General features: G+C 46.2%; 2 protein-coding genes and 1 non-coding gene across 3 annotated transcripts; 1 reads left to right on the top strand and 2 right to left on the bottom strand.

The window, feature by feature from the left end:
* Positions 1-6: 6 nt before the first annotated feature.
* On the top strand, positions 7-7,076 carry PPM1M (protein phosphatase, Mg2+/Mn2+ dependent 1M). The gene is made up of 10 exons (XM_030283054.4): positions 7-237; positions 1,197-1,320; positions 1,938-2,192; positions 2,655-2,767; positions 3,252-3,336; positions 3,636-3,754; positions 4,160-4,223; positions 5,078-5,185; positions 5,386-5,534; positions 5,798-7,076. The coding sequence occupies exons 1-10, from the start codon at positions 23-25 to the stop codon at positions 5,940-5,942; spliced, it is 1,377 nt and encodes a 458-aa protein (XP_030138914.4). The 5' UTR covers positions 7-22; the 3' UTR covers positions 5,943-7,076.
* A 747-nt stretch (positions 7,077-7,823) lies between these two features.
* Positions 7,824-25,033, bottom strand: WDR82 (WD repeat domain 82). The gene is made up of 9 exons (XM_030283058.4): positions 24,685-25,033; positions 19,752-19,849; positions 16,830-16,896; positions 16,539-16,638; positions 14,396-14,512; positions 13,486-13,641; positions 13,293-13,362; positions 11,377-11,519; positions 7,824-11,198 (listed from the first exon to the last, which is right to left on the bottom strand). The coding sequence occupies exons 1-9, from the start codon at positions 24,843-24,845 to the stop codon at positions 11,169-11,171; spliced, it is 942 nt and encodes a 313-aa protein (XP_030138918.1). The 5' UTR covers positions 24,846-25,033; the 3' UTR covers positions 7,824-11,168.
* Positions 18,301-18,392, bottom strand: MIRLET7G-1 (microRNA let-7g-1). The gene has a single exon (NR_049049.1). It is a non-coding gene; the product is annotated as a microRNA let-7g-1 (primary transcript).
* Positions 25,034-25,089: the final 56 nt, after the last annotated feature.

The raw sequence follows: 25,089 nt of genomic DNA, 5'->3' as shown, positions 1-25,089 counted from the left end.
GAGGAGCCGCACCTGCCCCGCCATGTCGGGCGAGTGGCTGCGGCGCTGGCGGCGGGGCGGCCCCGCAGAGCGCCCCGGCGGAGCCCCGGCCGCGGGCCCGGGCCCGCCGCCCCCCGCCCTGCGCTACCGCCGGCCCAAGTTCCTGCCCGGCGGCGGCGAGGAGGCCCCGCGGGGCGGGCGGGCCGTGAGGGGCGCCGCGCCCGAGCGGCCGCTGCCCTGGGGCGCGGGCTACGCCGAGTGAGTGCAGCCGGCAGCGGGGCCGCGGGCGGGCTGCGGGGCTGCCGGGTGCCGGTACCGGGGAACGGGGCGGTGTAGGGGGTGTGGAGGCTGCGGGGGAGCTTACGGGACTCCCGGCGGGGTGCCGCGGGCGGTCGCGCCCCACCTGCCCTCGCTGCGCCCCTCGGCTGCAGCCGCCCCCGCCCGCAGCGGCCGCCCGCAGGCACAGATCGCTCTCCTGCACATCTGCGGGCGAGGAGAGGAGACAGCGGCTTTCTGCTCCAGAGGGGGTTTGGCGTGGTGGTGAATCCTCCAGCCCGTCTCCGTTCCTGCCGGGGCCGGCGGGGACACCCCCGGCCACCCCCCGCCAGCCGCAGTGCCGGTCCAGCGCTGTGGCGAGGGGCCGGGGCAGCCCCGAGAGCAGCACCGCTCTTAGCAAAGCGTCTTTAAAACAAAGGAGGGGGATCACCACGATTTTAGAAATCACATTTGATTTGCTGTTTTAGACGGCAGAGGGGGTGGATCAGGCAGAACTCCAGCCAGGAGCTGTCCCCACGTCCTGGCCAGACCACGTCTTGACCCCATGGGGTTGGGATGGCACAGCGTGAAATGCAAGGAGAGCACACTCCCATCCAGGGACAGACATTACCAAGGCTGGAAGGAAAAGCAAGGGTGGTGGTTCTGCAATACACTGTGTCAACAAGGAAATGGCATGGTGTGGGCTGCTGACGAAGGCTGCCTGAGGCCAGGGTGCAGGTCTCTGTGTCCCCAGCTGGGCTTTTCCCTCCTGCACGTAAATGACTTACTATTTCAGTCATCAGCAAAGAGATCCTTGAGTTTGAAAAGGGAGCAGGGAGCATGGGGCTGGAAAGGAGGGCCAAGGTGCAGCTGTTTGCAGGGGCTGCAGAGCAGCCAGCACAGCTGGGCTGGGAGCAGGAGAGCTGCAGTGTGTTCCCTCACCTTACCTGGAGTGTTTGCAGGGTTATCAATGCTGAGAAATCGGAGTTCAATGAGGACCAGGCAGCCTGCTGTCAGATCTCTGTCCGGAGGAGAGAGCCAGGCCTGGAGGAGGATGAGGAATGGCTGATCCTGTGCTCCACACAGGTATTGCCCCCAGGCAAGCTGTCCTCACCCTGCTGCCAGCCTTTTGCTGCCACCCAAGGGTGCAGGTTCAGGAAACACAGGATTGCTCCATCAATCCTACATGCCCACGTGCTGAAACCCTTCTTTGGATGTATTTAGGAGACCCATGTACCCTGTGGCTGGCAAATACATAACTCTGTAAATGCCATTTCTACTTCCATGACCCATGACTTGCAGCATTTGAGGTCATCCAAGCCCCCACCTTTCCTGTCCTCCCTGTGCTTTCAAGAGCCAGTGTATCTTGCCATCACTTGGGCAGCAGCGTGAGCTGGGCACACAGGATGCTCTCACCAGGCTGTGCTGCACTTCTTGTGAAATGGCCCCATCTCCCCTAATACAGCACAGGAGGGTGTGTGGTGCAAATCCAGATGCTCAGACCTCAGATGATGGCTCTGGCAGAGGAGCACGTGGGCATCACTTGAGATTGAGGAGATTTACCAGTGGCAAGGAAGGGTAGCTGGGGTGGAAAAGTCAGGCAAAACACATACAGTGGCATCCTGGCTAAGAGCATCCTGGCTAAGGGCCTGCCCTCTGTACAACCTCTTCAGCCCCTGTCTTGTCCCTCTTCCTCACGGCAGTTTCTGACTGGTCACTACTGGGCGCTGTTTGATGGCCATGGTGGCCCAGACGCTGCCATCATCGCCTCCAACTATTTGCACTACTGCATCAAGCAGAAGCTGGAAGAGATTGTGGGAGGCATCACCGAGGCCCAGCCCCCCATGCACCTCAGCGGACGCTGCGTTTGTGACAGTGACCCCCAGTTCGTGGAGGAGAAGCACATCCATGCAGCAGACTTGGTGGTGGGAGCCCTGGAGAATGCCTTCCAGGAGTGTGTGAGTACCACCTGCAGGGCACCAGCCACAGTCTGTCCCTCCCTGAGCCCTGGAAGGGCAGGGTCTGCAGTTCTGCTGCTCGCTGAGTAGGCTGGAACATTGAGCCAAACCTTTAAATGTGCTGAGATCATGCTGGGTCAGACCCCAAAGCCTGTGTCAGAGCTGTTTGTTGGCAGTGCTGACCCAGAGCAAAGCTGCAGTAGCTCTGTCCAATTCTGTAGGGCAGGCAGGTGGCTGTTGTCACATTCATACAGCACATACAAGTCTGAGCTCTCCTCATCACACCTCCTACACAGCAGCTGTGTAGGCTGTACAGAAGCAACATTGCCTGTTACTTTGCTGGTTTCCTGTGGCCCATCCACAGTCAGTTTTGGTTCTGGATTTCTGCTGGGAGGGATGAGACAGTGTGTAGAAAGCAGCACCCAAGATCACGCCAGTCTCCAAACTTGTTGAAACCAACAGGATGAAGTCATTGGCCAGGAGATGGAAGCTACGAACCAGACAGGAGGTTGCACTGCTCTGGCTGCCCTTTATTTCCAGGGAAAGCTCTATGTGGCCAATGCTGGGGACAGCAGGTGAGTCATAATAAAAGGGGGAACTTGCTGGGGATGAGAGCTGGGAGTTAAGCAAGGTTTTCAGCATCTTACTGTCCTGGTCTCAGCTGGGACGGAGTTCTAGAGAACACTGTTGAAAACCCACTGATGTTTAAGCTGTGCAAGCGCTGCTCAGCAGCTGCTCAGAGTCAGGGACTTTTCAGCTTCTTACCCTAGCAGCAAGGAGGTTTGGGGGCACAAGAAGCTGGGAGGGACACAGCTAGGACAGCTGATTCCAAGTGACCCAAGGGATGTTCCAGACCATATGGCACCATGCTCAGTGTGTGAACTGAGGGGAAAGGTGCCCCAGGGCCACTGCTCGGGAAGTGGCTGGGCATCAGTCAGCAGGTGGTGAGCAACAGTGCAATTGCAATGGAGTTATTTGAAATACTGTGGCATTTTTTAACAGTTTTGGGTGCACAGCTGTTCTCTGGCACAGCTGAGCTTTGCCTCTTCCCCCTTGTAGGGCAATTCTTGTCCTGAAGGACAACATTGTGCCCATGAGCAGCGAGTTCACCCCAGAGTCAGAGAGGCAGCGAATCCAGCACTTGGTGAGTGACTCCTTCCACACATTAGACAATGCAGCTGCAAGCATCCCACTTGGCCAGAGAGGGCTTGTGGCAAGAGGACCTCCAGCTTTCCTTGAAGTCCACTGTTTGGCCATAGTATCAGCTAGACCTAGCCAGGGAGAGAGGGGTAGAAATTTGGCCAACAGTCTTTGTATGGGAGATGTTCATGTCCTCACTGGAACATGCTTTGCCAATTTTGGTCTCCACTGTGCTGCTGGGAGTACCAGTTCTGAGGCAGAAGCAAAACCTGTCCATGCTCACCCCTCCATTCCCTCCTCCAGGCTTTCCTTTTCCCCAAGCTCCTGGATGGTGAATTCACCCGCTTTGAGTTTCCACGGAGGTTGAAGGGAGATGATGTGGGCCACAAAGTCCTGTACCGGGATTACTTCATGGAGGGCTGGTGAGTCCTGCCCGAGGGCAAGGCTGCAGCACAGGGCAGCTGCACCTGCTCACACCCATGGGGAAGTGAAGGAAGAAGGGGCACATCCTGCTAGTGAGAGCAGCACGATGGTGGGGAAGGATGCTGTGAGCAGCTCCCTCCAGAGGAGGGCCCTGGCAGGGTGGTTAGAAAACAGTCAGGATGGTCCTTCTGGCATCCATGGGCATGGGGCTGGTGCAAGCAAGCCCAAGCTGGTGGAGGTACAAGCTAGGGAGGAAGGGGAGAGTGAGGATCACCTTGCCCCCTGCTCAGTGAGTTGCCTGTGCATGGGGACACCACAAGAGTCAATCAGAGTCAAAATGCTCTCGCTGGGTTGTACTATCAAATCAGACAAATCCCAAATCAACAGTGAATTCTCTGTTCCAGGGGGTACAAGACGGTGGAGAAAGCTGACCTCAAGTATCCTCTTGTCCATGGTCACGGGAAACAGGTAGCTTAATGCTTTACACACCGGGAAGGCACAGGCAGGTCTTCTCAGTGTCCCTGTCACTCATGTCACACTCTGGGGCACTAGAGCAGACCTCTGGAGCTCTGGTGTTCTCCAGCACAGCACAGTCCCACAGCCTGGACACAGCAGCTTCCTTTGCTGCCTGGCTGGTGTAACCCAGAGCCCTCTGGAGCACCCTCCTCCAGTGTACAGCAGAGCAAACAGCAGCCCTGAGGGCTTCCACATGAGAACTCTATTCAGATGAGAGCTTCATTAGCTCCCACTTGGGACTGTCTCCTTTAACTCTAGTGCCTTTCCCACAAACTGTCCTCCTCGAGGAAAGGCTGAGAAATGGGCCTGGAGAGGGAAGGAAGAGGTAGGGAGAAGCAGTGACTGCACCCATCCAGCATCTGCCTGCTGGGGGTGAGCAGAAAGTCCCATCACCTCCCCCAGCACTACGACCTACATGCCACCCCCTTTACAGAGTCAGTGCAGAATCTCCTTTGCCAGGACAAATAGACATCCCCAAACCAACCCAACTGTCTTTCTTGCCACCTCAAACCAAGAGCAGATACCACCATGGGCTTCCTGAGGTCTGTAGCATTACGCAGAGCACACGTACTAACTCCAGAGCACACCATGAGCCACAGGGAGCCATTCACAGGCTGCATCCACACTCCCATCAGGCCATTGCTTCTCATCACTCCTCCATCTCTAAAGTCTCCAGAGGCTGTTCTGGGTGATGCTTGGAGAAAGGTCCTAAAGCAACACATAGATCATTCAGGACAAGCCACACATCAGCCTTGAAAGGCCCAGACCCTGACGTTTCAATCCTGTTTTGCTTTGTTTGGGGCCAGGCTCGCCTGCTGGGGACTCTGGCTGTCTCTCGAGGCCTGGGGGATCATCAGCTCAAGGTCATCGACACCAACATTGGAGTCAAACCCTTCCTCTCCTGCATTCCTAAGGTTGGTCACAGCACATGGGAATTGTAGGGGGGAATTAAACAAGCTGCTCCTCTGAAGGATGCATCTTTTAAAGACTTGGTAGGTCTTAGCATTTCTCCAAGCACCCTGGTCCCAGTGTCATCTCTCAGGGGAAGTCTCATCTCCCTGACCCTTCTGTTACATTGCAGGAATTGTCACAGATTTACTCCTCTGCTTTCCAGGTGAATGTATTTGACTTTGCTCTACATGACATTAAGGAAGATGATGTCCTCATCATGGCAACTGATGGCCTTTGGGATGTTCTGTGCAATGATGAGGTGGCCCATGTGGTCAGAAGCTTCCTTGCAGAAAACAGGACAGATCCTCAAAGGTAATACCAGCTTTGCTTTTGTTTTCCCTTCCAAAGAACTCAGACCTAAAGCTGGGATCCCACTGCTTCCAGGTCAGCTCTGGCATGACCACTCTTTTCTGTGGCTTTGGAAACTGCCTGCTAATCTGTTCCCATCCTAAAGTAACAATTAAAAAGCTGATGTCTTAAAAAAACTTGTTATTTTGACAACATAAAGCCATATCTCAACTTTGTACTTAAGGGGAATAGTTGCTATATTAGCTCTTGCTTTTTTCTACCCACAGGTTTTCAGAACTGGCCAAGTGTTTGGTATGCAGGGCAAGGGGAAAGAAGAGAGGCCACCGGTGGATGCTGGATGACAGCCACGAGGCATCCTACGATGACATCTCTGTATTTGTCATCCCACTACACAAGAGGGAAGAGGACTGACTGTCAGGATGACAAACAGCATTTCTCTGTTCCCTTACTGTGCTGCCATTCAGCACCAACCTGACACTGAGGACTTCTGCTGCACACATGTGTGCTCTCTCCCAGCAAAACCATTTGCAGTGGAACCTGAAATGCACAGCCAGCACTTGGCACAGGATGAACAAAGTGAGCTCCTTAGCAACATGCAAGAGAAGCACAGTGGGCAACCAATCACTCCCATTTCTCATTGTTGGACCAAGGAGAACTTGCAAAGGGGGCCATGCAAACTAAAGGGCACTTTTCCTAAGATCTTTGCGGTACAGTGACACTCAAATCCATATTTCTACTGATCCCTCTCCCTTTTTAATATTGAACAATAAGGATCAGTTGAGATCCAGCCAGTCTGAAGAGCTGGCTTTTAATCAGACTTGAACTAAGCTGAACTGGATGCATAAGCTAAAGCATCTCTCGTATCCATTTGCTGTAACGTGAGATGTGCTGAAAACCTGGGAGCTGCTGCCAAGACAGCACGGGCACAGCCCTGCCTGTGGCACGGGAATGCTGGAGCGGGTGCCCAGAGCTCTTGAGACAGTTGCCATTTGTAGGCAGCACCACCTCAAACCCAGAGGATGTAGCCAAGTGAAGCTTCACCCTGGTGTACAGAAGCTTCCTGTGCAAAGATATGTGCCTTTGTGTTAGTAAGTGTACAGATTTCTAACAAATCTTAATCCACACTTGTTGATACTTTCTCTATTCAGGTAATTTCTGATATCAAAGCAGTTTTGTAGCAGCAGCACTGATGAGAACCAAGGTGTTTCAGTGCATCAGCTGATTCAGGAGAAGAGCTCCGAGTAAAATAAAACCGGTTTGTTGCAATTGGTCTGCAGTGCTGAATTTCAAGCACTTACTCCAGCAGAAACACGGTGCAGCAGACATGCCAGAGTTGTCTTGAACTCTGAAGGTCTGCTTCCCAACCTGTTTATTAGCCAGGCAAATTCAGGTCTGGACAAGTTTCCCATCTCCCCAAGTCCCACTTTGGTTTTCATTATTCATTACACAGGTTCCAGGATTCCCTAGAGAGGCAGCCAAATCCCAGTGTGTGTTTAAGTTCCACAAGGATGAAAGTCCAAATAAAAGTACTTTGTTTTTTCCCCACGCATCTTACTGTGGTGTTATTCCTGCTGGGGATTTTACATAGATCTGGGCTGGAAGAAAACAGCCTCAGAAAATCACTGGGGAGTTTTTGCTTTTGTCTTTGCTTGTCACCAGAAGCATCCCCTTACCAGAACTGCTGCAAGGGCTTGGTGTTGAAAGATTATCTCCAGCAGTGGCAGGAAATTCCCCCCACCCAGGAAAGAGGCAGCCTTCTCAGCTATTTAAGCAAGGAGTAGAATAAAAAAATCTCTCCAGCTTCACTTTCCCTCCATCCTCTTAAGTTTGACCTGAAAACAATGCACATGAGGATTCACCCATGGTAATGATGCTGGCTGCTGTCCTCCCTTCAGTAGCTGTAATACATTTATATGCATTAACAGTAATGACCATAGATTCCCATTACTCAAATCCAGGAAGTTATTTTTTCACCTTGCTGAGAAAGAGCCCAGCTCTTCCATCTAGACCACAGGCTGCTGTGAACACCTTTTTATCTAGGGCACCATAGCTCCCTAAGTGGCTGTCACAAGGCTTCCCTATCCTGATACATTCATAGGCAAAAAAAAACCCTCTTAAAATGGGCAATTTATGGAGAGGTAATTCTTCTAAGAACCACAATTTCCACTACAGAATTTCTGACTCTCCAAAACAAAGGGAGATTTAAAAAAAATGGATGAGTTTAACATTTCTCCTCTAAGAAACCAGCAAGTTGTATCACACTGGACAAACGCAGAATTTACAGCACTCAAGTGATCTCTCTACAAAATATTTATTGGTCACAGCCACAACATTGAATTCTCCACATAGGTAGTATTTTGTGACAACGCATAGTTTGATTTTTAGGTATTTACACTCACTGGCAGATACCACCGAGGAGTCCAACTCCCTAGAGCAGTTCACGACCAGAGACCAGTTTCTGAAAGGCTCACCAGGTTCCTGCCCCTGACCCAAAACCAAGGTGAAGTCTCTTAAAGTGCTAAAATAGCCAAGAGGCATTGGAAAAAGATACCCTGCTGCTTCCAAATTTGACACTCCTGCACCCTCCAAAGCACAAAAGGACTGGGGCATGAATCCAGGACCTGGGAGCTTCAACAAAGTAATAAAAATCTTTCAAGACTGACTTGAAGAATTACACTGGAAATTTCCTACAGCCCAGGCAGATGTGCTCAGCCACCACACTGCTTTACTTAGAGGTGGGTTCTTGAGTCTCATTTCCCCCTTGTTCTGAAGAAAGGTCTTTATTTCATCCCAAAGAACACGGGGAGGATTTACATGTTGGATTTGGAGGGGGAATGCTGTTTACTGCTTGGTCACTGTCAGACCTGGGAAGGCTGTATTTCATCAGATCTGTTTCTCATTAGCTAGCAGCCCTAAAGAGCACAGGAATTGCAGCCCTGGGACTCCTAGAGAAGCATGTAGAAGCTAAAAGCTTTATTCACCTTTCCTGTCCATCTGTCTGAAACACACAACCCTCATGTTCTCTGACAACACTTGGCACATTCCCCTCTTTTAAAGCCAGATGGAAAGCACTCCATGCTACATCAACAGAGATGTCTCTGCCTCCGTGGGTGGCAGTGGGCCCTGGGAAGGCACTCAGCTGCCACCCTGAACGGAGAACTAATGCTGTTGTGCATGAGCCTGAACATCCCTCTTTAGTCCAGAAATCCACTGATGTGCTTGTGTGTGTATTCTCCTCAACCACTCCCTCTGGTTCCCTTTTCCTTCAACATTCCATGCCACATCACACCACATTTTACAACACTGCAAGCAGAAGAGAGCTGAACAACAACCTCTAGACAAGCGCTCAAAACCACATTAACAGAGAGCTTTTATAGAATAAAATACTTCCAAATGTTTCCCTGTCAAAAGTAACAAGAAATATGGCCAGAGGCTGTTAACTTCCTCAGGCAAAAGTCTTGAAAACCTTCAAAGATAATTTACTACTGGACGCTGAAGTTTGACTGTTAAAACACACTACAAACCCCAAATACCTGTATTTTAGAAAGCACTGCAAATACCAATGAAGGTAAAATAGCACCAAACAGCCCAAAATGCAACACTGCTGAGTTAAAGTGACTGAGGCCCGAGAAAACCACCTCCCTTTGCACAGGGCAGTTTTCTTTATAGGCAACGGTGGGACAGCAGAGAAGAGGGGTGGCATGAACCTCTCATGTGCATCTCCAGCAGCAGGTCTGTGTGGCAGAGGGAATGCATCCATCACCCTGCTGGAGGATGGCAAACTCACAATCACAGATGGAGCACCACGGTGTGAGCCTGCCCGTGTGGGCAGTGCTCCTGCACTGCCACAGCAAGTGCTGCAGCCTGGACCAAACCAGCAGCACAGAAATGCTCAGTGCCCATACCCAGCTCTTAGCACAGCACCTTTCTGTGGACAAGGACTGGGAAGGGACAAAAAAAAGGCAAGAAAAAGCAAAACAGTAACAGCTCTCCTACAAGGCATTTACTTTTCCAGGGAGTCATGATGTGAACTGTGTACAGCTGAGATGAACTTTGCTGTAACAGGGGAATATCAGGAAACTGACCTTAGGAATCTGCTCCAGCATGGTTTGCCAGTATGGAGTGGCCCTGGAGAGCAGAGAGAACACGCCTGTTACTGTCTTGTCACCTTGCCAGCTTTTCATATTTATGAGCAGGGAAGCACATGTGACTGGGCAAGGGAAAGAACAGACTTCCCAAGCACAAACCCAAGTGTGTTTGGAAAGGCAAGAATACAGTGAACACTACATTTTCACCAGGCCTGTCCCAGCTTGCTGGTGGATGCATTCTATTGAAACAGCATTTCAGGAAAAAGAAACTGGAACTGGGCTTGAAGACCAGCCTGCCAGCTTTTCAGTGCTACAAGCCCCTGACGCAGGAGAGCATGTCCCTCCCCATCTCTCTGCAGGGGCATTCCTTGGAGCAGGGCCACAGCAAAGCAGACTCAGCACAGTCATGCCTAAGATTTTTAAAATTCCTTTCTGAAGACACCATCTGGCGAAGGATGCACTGCTCTTTTAGAGCTATCACCAAAAACCTGCAGACCAGTGCCAAACTGTGTGATGGACTACCCATGTCAATTTTACCAACAAAGTGATACCAGTCTAAGCCTGCTGTGGGATGAATTTCGTGGCACTTATTTACAAACCAGGGGGCAGAAAACTGCATTGGTGAAAGTAAACAGCCTAGACACCTCACACTACTGGCCCACATCATATTCTTTTATATCTAAAAGTAAAAAAATATGGCCCATTCCCACTGCCCACCCACCCCATGATATTTACAAGTAAGATCAGCCAAAATGGTACATAAGGAAGATACACAGGCAGACTGTGCTTTCAGTCTCAGTGTGGTTTCTCCATCTTCTGCGGACAGATTCCTTTATTGCTCAGGACACTGGCCGGACTCAGCAGTGCTGTCTGTGCCTCTAGGATGTTGACACAGCAAACAGCAGGGAGGTTTTGGCAACCTCTGACAGTGGATGAAACCTGTGCAGCTGCACACAAAATTGCCAAAAAAAAAAGGATGACAAGATGTATGAGGTACATTCACAGCTACCCACACTTCTGGTGCATGTTCCACTGCAAGAGAATCCAGCATCTGCTGTTGAAAACTGTCAGTGTTCACATTTGGCACAGAAGTATTTGCATCTGTGGACTGCAGTGAAACCAGAGATCCCAGACATTAAAAACATGCACTTATGGAAAGGAACTGCAAACTGCACGCTCCACACTGGAACATCAATAGCCTTGTGCATTTACAGCAGGAAAACACATTACAGCTTTAAAAAATGCCACAAACATTTTGTAGGTAAAACAGACTTCATGGCTCTAAGAAACAACATTGTGTCAGTTCCATCTTGGGCTAAAGCCTGCTGAACATGGACTGGAAGGTAAGAACTTGTAGCAAACTGCTTCTTGAGCGTGCCAGGAGGCCAAGAGGAGCAGTCCTCACAACGGAATGCTGTAGATAAAGGTAAGACATGGAAAATACACAGGAACACAGTCTAGGAGATGTAGGCAATTCCAAAACTATGCTTGCAATGATGTGCTGCTGTTAGCAGTATGGAGCCATCCGACAGCAGCCACAGTGCAGGAATTAGTCGTCGATAGTTGGCAACCAGAAGGCCTACAGAGGAGGAAAGAAAACATCTTTTCATGGCAGAACACAAATCTCTCCTACAGCACCCTGTAGGAGCTGCCATCTTCTGCAGGCACACACGGGAGGCACTGAGCCTTCCCAGATTCATCTCTGGAAGGGTCAGCACCTCACGGAGCTCAGAGGAACTTAAAGCCCATTTCCTTACCATATTGGAACATGCACTAGCGAAAGTCATGAATTTTGGATTGAACTGCAGACAGGTTATAGGACCTGTGTGTTTTCCATCTAGGACAGCCACCTTCATCCCACTTTCTCCATTCCAAACATGGATCTTCCCATCCTCCGAACCTGAAGATAAGAGTTGAAAACAAGATATGAAAGATGCACAGGAGAGGTCAGCAGAGGAAAGGAAGAACCTTTTTTTCTGTCAGAACTTTAGGAACAGGCAGGTCTCAACTTCATAACACAACCTTTAAAGTTCTCCAAGTGTCACAAGGGCACATACAGAGCATCATAGAGTTGAAACACCTATATTCAGTAGGTTTGTATCTTTGCACTGCAGAGACTCAACTACACAACAGGTCAACACTGTTCAGGCAAAGATGTTAACTACTATCAACCAGTAGGAAAGGAGACCTGACACCTTCAGCTGTGGAGGAGAAACCCTGGCCAACCTGCACCAATGTGCAGAGGCCAAGTGCTAGGGAAAGAGTCATTGTTCACACAAGTTCTCAGTTCAGACACAGGTAAATGTCTCACTCAGTGGGCACAGAATCAAGCCAAAGCTTTTATCATGGAAGGTAACCAGATTTCAATGTACTAAGCCAAATATCAGAAGCTCCCCTGGAGATATCGACTCTCCACATTACTATAATGGAACACGTTTTTCACTTTAAAATTACATTTTTCAAATTCTGAGGCTGAGAACTTAGAATTTTTTAATTCAGTTCTGCTTTAGACGTATTTTAAATAGGACTCCTAACAAAAACGCAAAGCATTTTCTTCTCTTTCTGTATTTATGTCTGTAGCCTTTCAGGAAAAAAATTAGGACGCAAAAGTTGCAACTTAACCATATGTAAAAACTGAACAAGAGTAAGTGGTTTGGAACTTCTACTACTGTTTTAATTTGGAAGAGCACAACAGGAAGGTAAGTATGTGCAATAAAGTGCTCTCCAGAGACAAACTAAACAAAATCCCCACCCCTCTTCTCTGCAATCAGGAAGTTCTTAGCCAGAACAAAAAAAAGAAGTTTTGCCAAGACCATCACTCATACAGGAAAAATGAGGATCTGGATATCAAATTACCACAAGGTTAAACATATTTGATATATCAGCCACAGAAATAAGAAGAAAAGACAAAGTTCTAGGAAGAGGCAGCACCACACAGATTCATCTGACTTGCATCCAAAGGTCCTGTTGGGCTGCAGGTGACTGAAGTGCTCACTGTGGGGTGCCCAAGGTGTAGCACCAGACTGTACAGGAGTTTCAAGCTGATTTTTGCCACCTGCTTCCCTCAGGAGTCCATCTTGCAGAGAGCCAGGGGAATCATACAGTGGGAGCCATAAGACTGATGCCTACAGCTTCTATCAAGGGTTAAGAGCTTGTTCCATAGACATGGGGGTTTACAAGAGCCACATGAACAAACTGCAGCTGCCCCAGAATGTCAGTGAGAACAGCCCTGGGGGAGTACAAATGCAGCAAGCTATGAGACCAGTCACTCAAGCACAAACACGTGCTTTGGCCATCAGGAAATGGGGGATGGCCACAACACAGCCACAAAATGCTGTGAGGCAGCACATGAGGGCATTCTAGCCACATGAGGGGGACCACTAACTAACTGTGCGACCAGTTTTCCCACACTACAACAGTTTCCTGGTTTCTTAACTATTTTGGAACAGCATTTATATATAGGAATAGAAGAAAAGACTTCTTGCAGACTTTTTTATGTTTCAGTCTAGAGAACACTGAGCAACCTAACAAAACAGAACACTGTCAGTGCAAAGAAAGCTTACAGCTGCACTGTATTATTTAAAAACATGCTTTTTTCCAACAAACACAGCTTTAGCCCTATATAACATGGCTAATTTCAGAGCACTGAAATTCTTGCCAAGAATTATCTTACCTATCATGATGAACTGAGAGTCTGGTGTGAATGATGCCTCCAGCGTGACAGCCTTACTATTGTTATAACCCTATGGCACAAAACAGGAGAATAGGTAGTAGAGAGTGTGTCCACAGCAATCTCACAAGCCAAGGGCACCTGCTCCCCAAACTAACTCCAGTTTTCCAGCAAGGACCACAGGCAGCAGGCTCACCCCAAACGTGTGCAAGACAGCTCCTTTGAAGGCATCGATCAGCCGAATGAAGCCGCCGTTCGTGGAGATGAGGATGAGTTTCCCATCATTGCTGAACTTCAGGCCTGTCCACTCACACGTTCGGTCATATTGCATCTTAAACGTAGCAAACGGCCCCTGCAGAGAGGAAATGGGAAATAGGAGGGAGGCTGTTTGCTCATATTGCTGGTAACAAGAATCTGCTTTTAACCTTAGCACAGGAAAATATTTCCGATTTTTTAAAAGAAAATCCTTGGCTCTAAGATACCAAAAGAGTGTCACGGCAAACATGTCTCTGCATGTAGAAGTTTTAAGATATGAATCTAGTTTCCAAAACAAAAAAAGAGTGCAATAGGCTGTTTCAATCCAACAGTTTCATACTCTACCACAACCAACAGCAGAAATTAAATTTAGGTAGGAATAAGTTTTTGAACAAGGCTGCTAAATTAAGTGAGAGAAAGAGTTTGAACCAGTGTAATAATCATCTGAGTTTTGAAAACCATGGACCTAGCTATGCTCAGTCCTTATTCAGTTCAGCTGCCCACACTAGTACAGTTTCCTTTGAAATTTCCATCCTTTCTGACAGTCCTGGCTCAATCTTTACCAGTGTTCTTCCAGAATAAGCAGTAAGGAAAGAAAGGCCAAAACTGCACAACAAAGAGCCTAAACTGCAGTTTGGAGCAGGTTCAAGAGCAAGCACTTGAGCATTGGTAAGAGTGTACCTCAGGATTTGTATCTCTGTCCCTGAGATGTGTGCTTACTGAGAACTCTCTGGATGCCAAGGAGGCACCCAGACAGTAAGCTTGAGTACACAAATCCAGCCTCTGAGCACTGAGTTTAGATTACCTCTTGCAAGGTAAAAACTGTAAGAAGAGAAGTCAGGGTACCTCACCTTGTCAAAAGAACGGAGATCATAAAGCTTCACCATTTCAGAATTGACTCCAGCAGCAAAAATCAACCCTTCTGGGTCAAAAGAGCACACTGGTTTCCCTTGAAGATGCATTAAACCCTAGAAATAGAAACAGCCAGAATTATTTTGCAAGACTGATGCTCACATTTCTACCACCCCCCTTTGAGTCCACTGTGAGCAGGACAGCATACTAAGGGTGGAACAAATTAATTTCAATTGTAAATACTGAGGTTTTTTCAAAGATTCAAAACTCAGCTTTTTCAACTTTAGGTCATCATATAGGGCTTCCAATTTGCTTCAGTGACAAAGTTTGCACCAAAACAAATCAAAAACTCATTCTAGGTGTCATGTACTCCCAGAAGTCCCCAGAGAAGGGAGGTTCATACAGCTGTGTTAATAACCATACCAGGCAGCACCACAAAAACACTGCTGCTGGGATCAACAGCAATGCTCTACCACTTACGGCTGCACAAGAGGGTTAAAAAAGTACTTTGAAAGCAAGGGAATATCACTGCTGAGCTCTACATGCCTCTGTTCAATGAAACCTCATACCTGCTGGAAGCTAATAGACCTTACATATTAAAATTGATAGGTTACTACCAATGCTTATTTTTAATGTTACCTTTTCCTTAAGTCACATAGTAGAAAACAATTGAGAAAGTTTGTTAAAAGCCAACAAAACATGTCATCTTCTGTATCCTGACTAGCAGCCTGTGCATATTAGTCAAACGTTTTCATGAACTGTATGCACATAAACAAGAAAACATCTTTGATTAAATCTGTAACACAGGTAACAAGTTTCTGCATTTTTATTTCTTTTTTCATTCCTCTTTAGGTAAATCTAGAGATTTTACTACTTCTCTTCTTTCCCTTGTAGGTCAGTTTTCCCTGTGGTCTCTGAAGGTGAGGCAGAGAGCTCAGCCAATGCTCAGGGCCCTGGTGAGCAGGCCAGCTCTGGTTTCCCGGGAATATTTCCAGGCAGTATGGCTGCCATCTCACGGAGCAACTGAAAACTACAAGTACACTTCCTCAACCTGCTTCCCAAACTTGGCTGGATGCAGCTTCCAGTTACAAGTCCAACTTTTATCATTCTTACAAGTTCAGGCATCAGCATAAGTCACAGAATTGCTACTGAACTTACAACCCTCTCTCATCTGCAGCAACTCAGAGATGGAGATTCATCCCAAGGGGAAACTACATGCTGGAGTAAAAGGCATACTCCCAAAAAAAAGAAAAAAAAAAAGCAGAATTAAGAAAAAATTAAGAAAAGGCTTGGTTTGAAGAATGATAAAAATATTTCCTAAGAAATGTAACTTTTTCCTTTCTCTTTCATTTACAGTTCCATCATCTGGAACAAGCAAAGAGCCCTTTCTCATAAGCAAAATGGTCCCAGAGAGTGGGTAAATATGAGAGCACAACACTATGTACCCAGATACCAGGACAAAACAACTCAGCACCACTAAAGGTAGAAATTCTACTTCCAATCTTTCATTCCTGCCACTGCTGCCAGTTCTCATATTTTTCTCAGCTCTTACAAGCCTGCTTCCACTAAGAAAAGTAAAGTATTCCAGCAAAATAAGTAAACAAAAACAGTTTTGCTGTCTTGCTAGCGAGTCAAACCTGCTCACAAACAGTTCTGATCAACAACAGAGGTGATGCAAGGAGGTGGCAGACCATATGGCTGCTGTGTTACTTTAGATCACCCGTTTCTTCATCAAATTTAATTGCATCAAGGCACCAATTTTAGACACACACTCAAACACTCAGGTAAGACGAATTCTCAACACAGGAGGGATGCCAACTCTGAGAGAACATCCTCTGCATAAGGCAGCAGCCTGACGAACAAGCTGATGACACCCAGCCCTTCTCTTGTTTCATCAGCTGTGGGTGTTATTTCTTGCCCTCCCCAGTGCCCCTCCAGCAGAGACACAGGTGAGAGCAAGTGCTGTTACACAACGTGACACACACTGCACATAGATTCCTGATCCAGGCTCCTTCAGGAACATGTCAACACAAAATCAGCAGCACACAATTCCTGCAGTGTTTTTAGTTTGTTACAAACACACATCCATTTTTTTATTCTTCCAACTAAAAACTCATCGTGCACATGAATTTTATAACCTACCTGGCAATTTGGAGAGCGGAGATCCCAAAGGCGAATAGTTTTATCCAGAGATCCAGAAATAAAGGTATCATCCACTGGAGACATTGAAAGAGCAACCACTCTGCAATACAGAAACCCACATGCATCAGACACAAACCAAAGAAGTTAATGCAGCAACACCCACCCCAAGAGCTTTGTAAAAACCCACAACTGAACTAGGCAAAAAGCAGCATGAACCAAGCGTAATGGAGCTCAAGCCCATTACCATTCTTATTTCAATTTCTCCTGTCCTGTCCCCAAGCCACATCTCACCTTTTTGTGTGCCCCGGGAAATACCGAATATATTTGTTGTCATGCAGGGAGAGGTATCGGATTGTGTCTGAAACATAAACAAACCATAAGCTTTATTACCACCAGCCCAAGGTTATCTGAAAGAGATCACATTGTAACTTGCTCCCAAGAGCAATAATAATCACACCACAGTGCTTAAGTCTGGTCATTTAATTTCAAGTAAGACTTCGAAAGAGAATCAAGTTAGAAACAGACATAAACCAACTTGGTTCTTAAGCAGAACTGAAAATTAGACAGGAAAAGATACTTTCCACAGTCTGAAGTAATGTTACAGTTTAAAAACAACTGTCATGTGATTTATGCAAGGTAATTTCAAGGGTGCTAAAATATAAGTAGCAGCAGGTTTTATTCCATTTGCTCTCAGAAAATGGAGAGTATCAAATTCACAGAGTTAATGCTACCACTTTGTATTGCTTTGCAACATGAATATTGCTCTCTTTCCTACATACATATTCAGCAAACAAATCTCCAACTAAACAGTATACACAGGAAATGTACAAATTCTGGCACTCTGCTAAAGATAAAACCATAACTTCGAAGCCAGGACAAGATGATTAAAAACTAGCAAATCTCTCTCTTTTTGTTTAATCTGACAATCAACAACTTCACACTTTCTCTGCACTAAGCTCTAAGAAGAGGACAGAGTAGTCTAAAGCTTAGTGCACTTGAAGCGATCGTAAACATAAATTGAATAGATGAGAGCAGCAGCACAACATTTCTCAAGTGCCAATTTTGTCCTGAGTATAGGTGAACCAACCGAGAGCAGCCCACAATTCTGGAAGATGCTGTTGAGACTTTCTCCCCAAAATTAAAAGAAATTATTCTAAGAGGAAACATTTATTAAAAGACAGAAGCTACTTTTTAATCTTTATGTGCAGACTCTGTACTGCTGGAACAACCAGTCCTACTGAGGGTCAAGGACGTTTTACTTTTGACTCAGAAGAACATGTGCCAAGAGGATGTAACATGAACTGGGCATTTTGACAGTCAGAGAGGCTACTGTGTTCAGAATGTTTTGGAAGGCTCATTCAGCAGAAGTTTCTATCTGTGAAAAAATTATCAAGTTCTCATTGTTGCCTGCGGTTGCTCATCAAGGTGAGATCAGAGGTCTAAACCGCCCTCCAGTATTTGAGAAGCAAACTGAAGCTGACTGAACGAGCTAGAAACGTGGTACTGGTGACAGTTCTGAAAAGCTCTAAGAAACCTGAGGTGACTACCCAAAATATAAATCCCTAACACCAGTGTCACATCCCACACTGGATAGAACCAACATACTTCAAATTTGCTATTAGGATTAATCTCTTGTTTCCTGCACAAAGTGTCATTACCTGGTCTCTGAAGTATCCATGCAGAATTCCATCCTCCTTTGCAAAAGGGGAAGCACTGGGCAATTGTGCTCCTTTGTGATCCTCACTGAGGGCAGTGCTCTGTCCCAGGCAAGGCAGTGGCCTGTACAGTTATCTCCTGTACCGGGTGGTATCATAGACCCTCAAACTGTACAAACTACTACCTCAGCCTGGAATCAGGCAACAGGAATTAAGTCCAGAGGTCTTGAGGAAATCTTCACAGGTAGATTGGTAGCAACAAAACATTCAACAGAAAAAAGATTGCAAACAAGCACCAGCATTCCTACACAATGTTCTTGAGATAATTTTCCTTCCCAATACCTGCAAAACAGGTTAATACAAAGCACCTTGCCCATGGCCACATGCATTAGGGACTACAGAGTACCTGGACTCCTACAGAACACATTGTTGGTTTTATTAAGGTTACAATTTGTAACAGCAACAAACATTCTCACATTGTCTCTTTTTCTTTTCTTCTAATTAAGCGTTCACCATAATGCTACCCTGCAGCAGGAAGACTTAAGGCTTACCAGGGCTTATAAACAAAAACTCAGTATTCAAAACAGCATTAAAATGCTTCATTTAAGCATTAAATGAAGTTTAATTATTACTATTATTAACTTTAATTAAGTTAATTATTACTTACTGTAAATTAAATAACAGCCAGATTAAAAAATGTGACATATAATAATAATATAATTTAAAAAATAAGTAGGTTCTGAAACAGACTAAAAAGGCATGTGCTTCCTGTGACAGTTTTAAACCTTTTACACCATTAAATCCAATTCTGGTGGAGACTTCCTTTTTCCTCTAGTTTCAGGCCCAGCTTGCTCTAGTTTAACCCAACTTCCTAACTCTTTACTTCCATCTTCTCTAAATTCACAGCCTTTGCAATTCCTTTAGTAACCCAGCACACATCACAAGGCACTAGCATCTCTACTGTTAAGTTTCATCTCTCTAAAGGAAAAACCAAACCAAAACCTCTACTACAGAAATTATGAGTCTGCAAGAACAGTATTTGTGAAGTGCTGTGCTAAGAGATGTCACTGCAAAATTCTCAAGACATTGACTACAACAAATAACCCAAGACTGAGCTCTGTGACCTCCTCCAGGCTTGGCTGTTGATCTGTTGAGTTACCTGAAGCTGCTGCCCTCCCTTCCTCTGCAGCTGAGCTGTGCACCAGACAGAGCTGTGGCATTTGGCCCAGCTGCTCCTTCCACCTCACTCACGTAAGAAATGAAGGTGCAGAGGCCAATGGCAGCACTGACACTGACACCAGCTGAAGAGCACAGTGAAGAACCCAAGTTTTATCCTCCTGACAATGTTTAGCCCTCAGTTATTGCAGCAGTGAACCACAATGTATGGAAGCTCAAGGGACTAGCACCAAGCTGTGCATTAGTGTTGGACATTAATTCCCTCCTCTGCCTCTGACAGAGTTCTCATCACTGAAGAGTTGTTACAACTTTTTCCCAAATCTTTAGCAGTAATTATCCAGTGTAAGAAGATTAATATGCTCCACTCCAGTGGACCACTTACCATCTATTTTGTTGGAGCTGTACACGACGGTGTTGGCAGCATGTGTGTATCTGATGAGGTCCACTCCATATTTCTTGCTGTACAGGGTCCTCTTTGGTCTGTCAGGAGGAAGTAGAAATAAAATTGCACTCTTGGCAACAAAAATCTCAAAACAAAACTCACATCAACAAGACCTGTTCTCACTGAAGCATTGCATGATTGCTTCAAGAAGTCAGATGTTTTTATACAAAGAAAGAAAAACTTTTGTATTTTATTTTCAAACAAGGGTCTTGTTGTTTCTCCAAAACTATCCCTAGGCTTGAGGAGGTCTCTGTAACACCTGCTAAATGCATGCATCTCCTCCAAAAATTCCTTCTCCTATGACATCTACTGAAAAAAGAAAAGGAGGAGCTACCATAATGAGCACAGCAAGCAGCGCTGCCTTACTGTGCCCTTGCCCATTCAAATCTCCCATTCATCTGCTGCTTATTTTAGATTGAGTATAATTTGTCTTTGTTCTCTGTTACTTCAAAACCTAGAACAGGATGTCTTGTTCACGGGGTAGTAACCCAAACACATCTATACACCAGTCATCTATAACAGACATAGTAACATAGGAATTTTTCCAAACCAGAATTATACCTGTATCCAATCTTAGAGAAAGAATCTCAAATTTAACATTTTGCAACAGAATGAAAAATCACAGTGACAGCAAACACAACTTACAGAACTGGGTTTCTGGGAGTCTGGTAAGCAGGTAATGCAGTGCAGTACTAGACATTCAAACTGCAGAGTAAGCTTGGAAGCAGCTGGCTAATAAGGGTATCTCACAGCAGTGGTGCTTGTTTGAGCAGTGCAAGGTCTCCACCACCCTCCTTCCCCTTTCATCCGCAACTGAGGGAGCACAAAGGTTCCAGAGCTGGGCCGTGGACCAGCAAGGGTACTGATCAACACCAGAAATGCTATCTCTTCCGGGAACTATTTTTATTCCAGAGACTCATAACTGGTTATTACACAGGCCCACAAAATATTTTATCCACAAAACCAAAGACAAACAGCATGGGAATGGAAACAAACAGCAGGAGCAGTCAAAACCAATACTGCTGCCAAGAGAAAAATTTGTCAGACTACACCTCAGACAAGGTATGCTCCTATTATGCTGGACTTTTTCCTTCCTTCATTAGCTCAACCTGACACACCCAAACAAGAGCACAACTTGGAGACTTTTCATACAAACAAAACCAGACAAAACCAGACCTTCATTCTTGAGTATCAATTCTCAAACAGCAGAAGCCATAGGGCTTTGACTTCAAACAAACTTGCTGGGGGGACAAGTTCCCATGAAGAGAAAGCCAATACAGCAAGTGCAGTGGAAAGCCACATACCACCTGTACCACAGACCAAATCTCAACCAATTCTTCCCCAGTAGCTCCAGCAGTTTTTAAATCATTCTTCAGATCCAAACATGCCACACATTGAAAAAGCACACCTAATTTAAATTTTGACAAACATTAACATTATGCATGATATACTTCCCCACACTGCTTTCTGAAGTTACCTCACCCACGCTGTTGACCAATCTGGTGGGAATAAAACCCAACAACAAACAAAGAAAAAAACCCCAATCTCAAAATATATTATATATATTAGATTCTCCCACGTCTAGTTTGGCTTTTCATTTTCTATTACAAGTTTAAACCTAAGAAGATCTATTTAGAATAAATTAACATAGAGACAATAAAGATCAACAGACAGACAAAAAGCATATTTCCCAAAAAGAAGAAAAAAGAGTTCTCTGTTCTATGAAAGGTGAAGTTTTTATGTAAAGTGATACAAACAGAAGTGTGCCACTGCACACAAGACCTGTTGCCAGTCAATTATTTTAAATACAAACAAGAAAACCTTTTAACAACAAATCACAATCACTAAAACAATTCTAAGGTCAAGGACAATCTATGCAGCCCACCTATGAAAAAAGCAATATTGATAAAGAAAAATACAAGATCTTGGGCAAATCTGCTAGAAAGATGAAACAAAACACAGGAAAGGTTTGCAATATCATTCATGCCTTGGTTTGAATCACTGCTGCTGCGGGTGAAACGTCACCACAACCAGGAACATGGGTGTGTCCACAAACACCACAGTAAAGCAGGAGTCCAGATCTGGCACTTTGTCTCAATAACACACGATCGCTATACACTACAACACAAGCTAAACCTTTACTAGAGCACCATTCTATCACAGCAGGGTCACCAATGTGCAGGCAGGCTGTTCCCAGCCTCGGGGATTGCTGTACATCCCAATATACAACTGTCCTGCAAGTTCTCACAACCCTTCCTCAAGTCCAAACAGACTCCGGTGATGACTCTTAGTCACGCTTCTGAGCCAGCCTACTGTGGAGGGATTTGGTCATGCTGGATGGGTAAAAATTTAGTAACAATTCAGTTGTTTGCACACTTTGTAATAGAAATGAAATCTCAGGACCAAAATTATTGGATGCTTATGTCAGTTGCATAAGCCCAGAACAATACATGATAAGGAGATAATCTTGTCCTGTCAGCCCGTGGCTACACAGCACTGTTTCAACTGTCCTGACACTGTCAGAAGCTGGAGCTCACCAGGATGGGGCTGGGCACACTCTCATAGAGCTGTGCAATTCACTTTGGTGTAGCAAAACAAAGCAAACTAGATGGGGATACTCCTAAAGTACAACCAAACATTTCAATTTTAATTCTACCAGCATAACTGCTTATTAACAGAGGACACACAGCAGATTCTCACACTTTTACACAGGGAAAGGCATTAATTTTCAGGCCATTTGATGAAGTAGGATATCCTACACTGAACCCCAGTAAGCAAGATATTCAATTTCCTCCTGGCCATTATATCTAAGCAAGTGAGAGTTCCAGGCTCTTGAAACTGTGATTTAAAGGAAAAAAATAAACCAACTACAAGCCTGAAACTGCCACAGCAATGATCACTCAGAGACCTAAAATATCATCTTCACACGAATTTTGAGCGACAAAGTAATTCAAAATAAAACCTTCCAGGTTAGAGAACAAGCATGTCCTGCATCCTTAGCTACCCCTAAAAATGACAGCTACACTTTTAAGCCAGTTGATAGTGCATGAGAAGCTTTTAAATAATTTAAAAATTTTATAACCACCAGAAAACTGCATCCTGACACAGAAGTTACCTTGAAACTACTCTCATTGCCCTGCAGCACTGCAGTAGAGGACCACTGATCTACATTTAACTTAATTAAAGCAAACCCTCTGACTAGAAAGCACATCAGGATTAGCTGGAGATAGGAATGAAAGGTCCAAATGCCTCCCAACCCATTAAACTGTTCTTTACAAGTTTGAAAGGGGAAGAGCAATCAATACCATCTGCATTAACATCACTCAGCCTGGCTACTACTGTATATAATTAAGATCTGGGATACGATCCATGGCACACTCCATATGTATAGAGTTACCTGCTCTTACATAAATAAAAATTAAATATTTGCACATCAGAGCTCATTCCAGCAGATGGGGAACACCAATAACCTTAATGTGTAAAGCAAACAAACTACACAGAAGTCTAAAATAATATTAGATAGGTGTGCCACAAAGTTAAGAGAATATGTAGGAGGCAATCTTTCCTCCCAGCAAGCACAATCTCTTGGCCTGCTTGGAAAAGCAGGAAGGTTAGGAATACCCAGTTTATCAGAAAATATATACTACACTGACATATCTCTGTCTTGATACTCCCAAGCCATTTCTTTTTCATTCCCTCATCACCCTGACCTTTCTCCTCCCTGTCCTATAATACACACACTTGTTTTCCTTTCACATTCTGTGTGGATGTGATGCTTCCCAGTCCTAACTTTACAAAAAACCCAACAACCAACATCTCTACACCAATAAGCACATGTAAAACTTAAAATCTGAAAGAATTTAAAGCAGACAAATGCACACTTGTATAGAGTGTGAGAAAGAACAGAGAAGGATTTTAATGGCACAATGACACCATTTGGCTCAAATTGTTTCAACTCTCACAGACTACAAACGCCATTGGTGTAGGTTTCCATCTTCTGAACATGAGCACCAGACCTCAAGTGCTCTGCAAATTTCTGACAGTTTATTCGAAAATCAAGATGAGCACCATGCGATCAATGGTAGAAGAAAGATAAAACCAGACACTCAAAGGAGAAACAGAAACAAACCCTCAATTCATTACCCTTAGGTAATAGAAATCAATCAACACCCTGTCTAAACAGACAATGTTTGAAGACACAGGCAAATCACACCTATTCTGTGTTTTACAGATAAGGACACAGCCAGAGAAAATTATTTAAAACGCAGAGGACCGCGTTTGCCTGCAGCGATCCAAGACACTGCTAAGGAACTGGGTTTTATGGAAAACATCATCAGGTTTTTATAGTCGTAGTGATACACGCCACACCATCTGCATCTTTTGGCTTAAAGCATTTAACAAAGAAGTTACGCTCATATGAAGCATTATAAGGGCATATCTTCACATTGCTCGCAACAACCACTTTTCTTAATTAGCGAGACTTGAGCCCAGAGAAGCCCGAGAAGTCTGGTCCATGCCTGCAGCAATCCCGAGACCTGGAAATGTGACCAGACTGAACTCTTTAGGCTTAGCGACTGTTTAGCTCTCACAGAAGTGAACTTTCTCTTACACTTAGGGAATTATCACCACTGTCTCCAGCCTACCGAGATAACAAGTACACCCGCAGAGCAAACAAACCCACGCTGCTGCCACCCCTGCCGCTGGGATTCTACTCAGAAGCCTACGCTAAAAAACAACTGGAGAGAAGCTCAAGCTAAAGCGCACCGGATCTGCCGGCACAGTTTATCCCCAAGGCCACCGTGGGCAGTCCCCACGGCCCCTCACAGCCCCGTGCCCCAGAGCCCGGAGGCCGCAGCCCAGCCCCGCCACTCACTTGCCCTCCTGGCAGTCATAAAGAACGATGGAGTCATCGTCGCTGCTGGAAATGACGGTCTCGCCGTTGGGGCTGAAGTCGAAGCAGTTGATCTTGTCCGAGTTCTCGCGGAAGACCTTAGCCACGCGGAAGCTCCGCAGCACGTTGTCCGTCAGCTTCATCCCGCCCGCCGGGCCGCACCGAGGGAGGGCGGCGGCGCTGCGGGCAGCCGGGCGGGGCTGCGGGCGGTGTGGGGAGCGGCCGGGGCGGGCGGGGCGGGGCGGCGGGGGGCGGCGGGGGCAGTGCGGGCGGCGGGCGCGGCGCGGTCAGGCGGCGGGCAGGCGGCTGCCCCTCATTGTGTCCGCCATCTTGCGGCTCCGGCGGGGCCGCGCGCGGCTCCCTGGGAGCGGGGCGTGGGCACGGGCC

The sequence above is a fragment of the Taeniopygia guttata genome, chromosome 12 (genome assembly GCF_048771995.1).
Source record: "Taeniopygia guttata chromosome 12, bTaeGut7.mat, whole genome shotgun sequence".
Lineage (NCBI taxonomy): Eukaryota > Metazoa > Chordata > Aves > Passeriformes > Estrildidae > Taeniopygia > Taeniopygia guttata.
This window is presented reverse-complemented; position numbering and strand designations above follow the sequence as displayed.

Bases quoted from the DNA above. Each gene is read 5' to 3' on its own strand.
- PPM1M (XM_030283054.4), top strand. From the start codon at position 23: ATGTCGGGCGAGTGGCTGCGGCGCTGGCGGCGGGGCGGCCCCGCAGAG. The intron at 2,193-2,654 runs GTGAGTACCACC...TGAAACCAACAG, and splicing joins AGAATGCCTTCCAGGAGTGT to GATGAAGTCATTGGCCAGGA. The intron at 3,337-3,635 runs GTGAGTGACTCC...TCCCTCCTCCAG, and splicing joins GGCAGCGAATCCAGCACTTG to GCTTTCCTTTTCCCCAAGCT.
- WDR82 (XM_030283058.4), bottom strand. From the start codon at position 24,845: ATGAAGCTGACGGACAACGTGCTGCGGAGCTTCCGCGTGGCTAAGGTC. The intron at 13,642-14,395 runs GTGAGGTACCCT...TCCTCTCTGCAG, and splicing joins ATCTCCGTTCTTTTGACAAG to GGGCCGTTTGCTACGTTTAA. The intron at 11,520-13,292 runs GTAAGATAATTC...TCTTATCTTCAG, and splicing joins CTCTCAGTTCATCATGATAG to GTTCGGAGGATGGGAAGATC.